Here is a 6,916-nt window from a genome sequence, read left to right as displayed (position 1 = left end):
AGGAATGTAGAATATTTGTTAGAGATTGGTAGAGAGGAGGAATTAACTAGTTTACTGAATGTGCAAAGACATTATGGCTACAGTGTGACTTTAAAGAGAGAATCTACTTGAAATTTGTGTTCATATATCTGAAGTGAAATTCATAAAGATGGGTCTGACTTTGTCAAGACCTGTTTTATTGTCCCAGATGGATTTTAAGAGCTTAATAGAGGTACATAATGAGTTAAATTTGGAAGGAATTTTACTAGGTAAATGCAAAAAGGATCCACACTATAAGAAGGAATATGTAACCAATACGTAACTAACAGCTACAATTCAAAATATATCTATGTTTATAACTCATCATAATCCCAAATGTTAAATATTTCAGATAATTTATCAAGTTTTGTATTTTTTATATTTACCCAGATACATATGAGACAAATTGACAGGAAATGAGTAAAATTGTGTTACATAATATTATATTTCCTAGAATAGGTAATAGCGTTTTAACAAAAGCAAAGAGCTCAGAGTCTCTTTAAGTCTCTCTGAGCTACAAATCTGAAGTGTGACTAGGATAGAATAAGTCCTAAATCTTTCGAGGTCATCCTCTAAAGCAGATGAAAGGGAATAGAAACACTTGTTTAATATTAGCGCCACTTAACCCACAACAGTTTTTAGACAACTTTGGGGGTTGAAAACAAGTTGTAATCTCACATAATTTCATTTTGTAACTACCTAATTTAATCAGTGTGCTCTGGCTAGACTTTTCCACCTCAGTGCAAATGTTTGCTTTATCACCCTATAATATAAGACAAATTTCCACTTCAGTATGACAGCTTACTAGATTAATATTTTCATAGATAAATTGGGTTAGCTCTAGACAAGTAGAAATGATTTTGGTATAAAAATATTTAGTCACAATCACTACAAATTTTACTAGTTATTACACAGAAACCTTGTTGATACTACTTCTTGCATTATGTATCTGAACTCTTGAAGTGGTTCCTGCTCTATTGTTCTCTAAATTATAAAATGAGAAGATTTCAATAAATAATATCAGACCATCTATGTGGACATCAAATCATGTTCTGGAATAATCCAGTACATTTCACTTTGTTCTAATCTGGACTTCAGTAGAAATCAACAGAATTGATCAGTCTGATTTTTCTCTAATAAATAAGTGCAGAACTAATTAATCTCCAAATGAATGTAGTGGAGTGTAATAATCAAGATTTGGCCCCACTGGGTTTGAAATTAGGGATCAATTATAGGAGGAAGAGGTCATTCTAAGGCCTGATGGTGTAAGTTGATGTAAATAAAATATAATAACTCATCTTTCTGACTTGTAGCATTTAAAAGTGGAGATAAATAGATGTGAAATGTTTCTCTTAGACGTTAGAAGAAAGATGTGTTTTCAAACAAATACATACACAAATAGTGAAATAATTCACTATACATTCCAACAAATTCCAATAAGATCTTAAGTGTGCTTTTAGCTTTATGTTTTTTGGCTGACAGAGCAGTGATGAATAGATGTCAAAAAATGTGCTTTGAATTTTTCTCTTGAATATTAGCATCTAAAGAAGAGGTTTTCGTGTCAGAAGAAAGTTTTGATTTGACAGTCTATTATCAGTGACAAGATGTTGTAACAAAGCCTGAGATCATTTCAGCCAAGGTTTGCATGTAAAGACTTAAGTTAATTCAGTGGACTGTAAGCAGGAAATGATGTCACTATAAATCTTCCTTCTTCTCAAAATACAAACTCCAGAACTTTGGACAAGGTAAGTCATAGTTATATTAATGAATCAGGTTGATTTGTTTTAGCTTAAACTAATGAAGATAACTTAGAGAATGTTTCCAAATCTTAGGAGAGCATCTTCTGCTACTCAAAGAATAAGTACTAGCATAAGTAATTGAAAAAGCCAAAAGTGAATTTAAGTGCCAGAGAGAGACAGTGAGAGACAACCAGCAAGAGAGAGAGACAGGTAATATGATCCAGACAGAAGTGCACAATATGCAAACCTAGAGTTGTGGGTGACCTTAATTAAGACACTTAATTTCTCTGAGCCCGAGGTCTTTAAGGTTTAGGTACAATGAACAAAGGAATTGTTGCCTACTGATATCATTTTGTGTGCTGAGCATAAAAAACTCTTAATTCCTTATTCATAGCCATCCTAGAAATTTCGCTGAGGCACAGGTAAATAATAAGTTACTGATCTTGGGCTGATTACCTATAAGATAATTTAAAGTTCATTTGAAGATATAAATTACTCAAACTGATTTTAAGACACTAAGATGGTAAGTTTACATAGAATCTTTTGTAAATAGAAGTAAATATAACTCCTGTAATTTCCTTTTAAAACAATAGATCTCAACAAAATTCTTCTTAATATGATCAAATGACAGATGGATGCAAAGATTCTTGTAGTCACAAGAAAAATTCTTTATTAAATACAATAAAATATAGGGAACTGCTGTAACTTCATCATTAAATAAGTTTTTATAGTGAATAAATTAATCCAAAGATACCAGTGGAAATAGATTGTGAAATCTAGTTCTCTTTGTGAAGCCTATAAAACTTTAAGTTCCAAATTTATGAGCTCTTAACTAGTTTCTAGCAATAAGCCATTTTCCATTTTGGCTAAAACAGTAGTGTTGAAATTATCATCAATATATATAATACTTAGAAAATTAATTATACACAAAAATGAGTACAGCAGAATGTGCAAACATGTCTCTAGCAAACATGATAATCAAAAACTGAGATTTGGGGGCTATTTTTTCAGTCTTTGCTCTTGAAAAATCAGATCCCAAAAGGAATTATTATTTTTATTCTTTGCCTGATTTTTAAATCCAGAATAAATCAAACAATGTTTGATTTACCATGTTAAATATACTAGAGAATGATATCAGAACTGAACAGGTCTTGATATGTCAGATAAATTATTATATTAAATATGTTATGGTCCCTCCCTGGTGGTGCAGTGGGTTAAAGCACAGCACTAAGAGGCTAAAGCCACTTCCGCATGACTTCGATTCCCGCCTGCCTGCTGACCCACATGGCCTGGCAGACCTCTCCTGGCCTGCCCACTGCTCCCTTCAGCAGTGTACTTCATAGATCTGCCTGTTCTGCTCCCCACTGTCTCTGGTGAAACCTCTCGCCACCCCTGAGCCTCTTGCCTGTACCCCAGTTCTGTATGCACAAATAAATCTTTTTTAAAAATGTTATAAAGCAAGACTTTATTCACCTCATCAGCCAGATAAAACATTAGAGCAGTGGTATGATAGTCGCTGTGTGAAGAAGAAGAGAAATAACATTTCAGCATGAATAACTGTCTTTGAATCAGTGGTGATGTCCTGATAGTCACTGATCTTTATTTTTTAAATCAAGGTAACCCACAGCATAAAAGGACAAATTCTTAAAAAAAGGGAGGAAGATGGTGTAAAAATATATAATATAGGCAGTCATTGAACAGATGCTCCTCTGTCAGAGCCATGGTAAAAGGCATAATGGGTTGGACTAGTGATTGTCAGATATGCTGACATCACAGCATAAGTCATGACAAGACATGTACATTTATTGAACTTAAGTCTCACAGAAAGAATCAATATCAAATGTTTGCAGAATCTGTAATCTGTGACCATTGTCACATGCTATTCAGCTACACGAAGAAATAAAGATGCCACCAACCATTTTATTAGGGCTCAATGTCATCCAAATATGGAAAAAAATCATAATAGAAAAAAGAATATTTGCATAATATTGTATGTTAGAATGGATTTTAAAGATCATGGAATGGCTTTTCAGTTCAAGAACAGTGATATGGGGCAGTGGACACATTTTTGGAAAAGGTGAAAATATGAGAGGCAAGATATCCAGGTTTACTTATCTGAAATGAGGACAGTTTAAATGAAATGAGGCCATTTAAAGACAGAATGGAAAAGTAATACAGTACTTAAAATTTAGATAGATGTGGGGTTATATGTGCTTATGATCCTTTAAGTGTCCTTGTGAAATTAATGTCCCTTGAAGGCAACCGTTTCTCTGCCTTGATAAAGCATAAGCTATGTTCCTGGGCATGAGTTCCTAGAGAGGAGTGTTTTCATGGTTTGTTACCATGCTGGCTTTGATACTAAGTTTTCAACTTAAAAGACTTGCTGAGTTGCTAGTATAGAAAGCTCCTACAAGAATATCCATTTAGTGAATGAAAGAATTCACTGAAATTTGTTAGATAAAATCTTAACTAATATTGATAGCCAGCTAAATCTTAACATTGATAAAGTCTGAGCTCCTTTTTTAAAAAAGATTTATTTATTTATTCATTCAGAACTGGGGTACAGGCCAGAGATGCGGAGGGTGAGAGGATTCACCAGAGACAGAGTGGGGAGCAGAACGGGCAGATCGTGAAGTACACCGCTGAGGGGAGCAGCGGGCAGGTCAGGAGAGGTCTGCCTCGCCATGTGGATCTATCTCCTCCGGGGCAGGCGGGGATGGCACTCATGCGAAAGTGGCTTAAGCTTCTTAGTGCTGTGCTTTAACCCACTGCGCCACCAGGGAGGGCCAGTCTGAGCTCCTTTTTATGCAACAGCTTTCCTTCATGTTCCAGACTTTGATTTGTGTTTTTATTCTTTTTCAAGGACATTTAATAAGAAGTAAGGCTTCATGGAGAAATGGAATCAAACTTCCAATGATTTCATTTTGTTGGGGTTATTTTCCCGAAATCGAGCTGACTTGCTGCTCTTATTGCTTATCATCTTCATATTCCTTCTTGCCTCGCTGGGAAATTCAACCATGATTCATCTCATACACTTGGATCCCCGACTTCACACACCAATGTACATTCTCCTCAGCCAGCTCTCCCTCATGGACCTGATATCCATCTCTGACACTGTCCCCAAGATCGTGTTCAACTACTTCACTGGTAGGAAAGAAATCTCCTTCCTGGGATGTTGGTTCCAGTGCTTCTTCTTTGGAACTATGGCAGGTTCTGAAGGCTTAATCCTGGTTTCTATGGCCTATGACCGATATGTGGCCATTTGCCACCCCCTCCATTATCCCATTCGCATGAGTAAAAGGATGTGTGTACAGATGATCATAGGATCTTGGATCTTGGGGGCTGTCAACTCTTTAGCACACACAGTCTATACCCTCCATATTCCTTACTGCCGGTCCAGGGCCATTGATCACTTCTTCTGTGAAATCCCAGCCATGATGCCCTTGGCTTGTATAGATACCTGGGTGTATGAACACTTGGTTTTTGTGAGCACAATTTTCTTTATCCTCATTCCTTTTCTTGGAATCACAGCTTCCTATTGTCGTGTGCTTTTTGCTGTCTACCATATGCGTTCCAAAGAGGGAAGAAAGAAGGCCTTCACCACCTGTTCCACACATTTAACTGTGGTGACATTTTACTATGTACCTTTTGTCTATACCTATTTCAGACCTAAGAGTCTCCGCTCACCTGCAGAAGACAAGATTCTGGCAGTTTTCTACACTATTCTAACCCCCATGCTCAATCCCATTATCTACAGCCTGAGGAATAAGGAAGTCCTGGGAGCCATGACAAGAGTGTTTCCAATATTCTTCTCTAAGAAAGAATAATCATGGCTGTTCATATTCACTTTCATCTCTCTTTCCATTTTAAGTAGAACATCCTAGAGCTTCACTGTCTGATAGAAATTTCAAAATGAGTCATCTGCATAATTTATGATTTTCAAGTTGACATATTTTAAAAGTTAACTCAATGTAAATAGTAATTTTCACTCATATAATATATATACATATAACAAATTTGGTGTTAATGATGAATTGATCATTATTATATGCCATAAACATATTGAATAATTTAATTTATATGTATACCACTATATGCAATTTTTGTATATATTGGCATAATATCAGCATAATTTATTAACTCAGTTTTGTACATTTTTTATTGTCTTCATAATCTTACTTATATTTCATACTTAGCACACAGCAAATTTCATTCAGTACATTTCAAGATCCCAATAGACAAATGAAGCAAAGATTAGAACATTAGACAACATAGCATGTGATCATCCAATGAAATGTTTTTAAGCATTTGACATATTTCACGTTTATATATATAATTAATATGTACATTTAATTGAAATAAATTATGGTGGAGGTTTATTGATGCTTTGGAATTATTTATAGTAGAATAATAAACCCATATTAAGAAGTTTTATACCTATAATTCTAAATCATATGCAGAATTTTATAACAATATTTCTCAATGAAAAATAGTAATTTATTAATTCCATAAAATAACATGATTAAAGACTGAATGAATAAGTGGTATAAAAATATATTAATGATAGACAAATTATGGATAATGAAATATGAATTAACCTATAAAAGCAGTGTGGGTTTCTGTGACAATATAAAACAGATTTGCATACCTGTTCCATCCCTTTTTCTTAATTACAGTTGACATCGGGAGTTTGTCATATACTACCATCATTCCATCAATCTCTTTTGAATGGGAACATTTGATTTAGGATTTTTTCATATTATACAAATATTTTGATATTAAAGTATTTGCTAAAGGACAGAAAATAATTAAAAATGCCTTATACATCTAAATTAGGAGATTTGCATATTTCAGTTGCTTTAAAGAAGGTATTTATACTTTAAAAAAGTATACATTTACATTCAAGGACAAACGTCTCGGTAGTTATGTCATTCAACATATGAAATGAAAATAAAAACGGAGAAATTTTATTTTAGTTACAACAAGAAAAAAATCAATATTCCTTGCACAGGTAGAAATACATTAATTCATTTTTGTTTATGTTTAATATATGTTTTTCTACCAGTATTTCAAGCATATTCATAAATCATTATTTATACATATTTCTTTTTTTTAAAGATTTATTTATTTATGCATAGAGAACTGGGGTACAGGCCAGA

At 34.0% G+C, this 6,916-nt stretch overlaps 1 protein-coding gene across 1 annotated transcript; it reads left to right on the top strand.

The window, feature by feature from the left end:
* Window positions 1–4,645: 4,645 nt before the first annotated feature.
* LOC101636453 (olfactory receptor 2L13-like) lies at window positions 4,646–5,584 on the top strand. Its single transcript, XM_004686583.1, has one exon. The coding sequence runs from the start codon at window positions 4,646–4,648 to the stop codon at window positions 5,582–5,584; it is 939 nt and encodes a 312-aa protein (XP_004686640.1).
* The last annotated feature ends 1,332 nt before the right edge of the window (window positions 5,585–6,916 follow it).

This window comes from Condylura cristata, unplaced genomic scaffold (assembly GCF_000260355.1).
Source record: "Condylura cristata isolate star-nosed mole 26May11 unplaced genomic scaffold, ConCri1.0 scaffold00021, whole genome shotgun sequence".
Taxonomy (NCBI): Eukaryota; Metazoa; Chordata; class Mammalia; order Eulipotyphla; family Talpidae; genus Condylura; species Condylura cristata.
The sequence above is the reverse complement of the archived record's forward strand: the minus strand, read 5'-3'. Positions and strand labels throughout refer to the sequence as shown.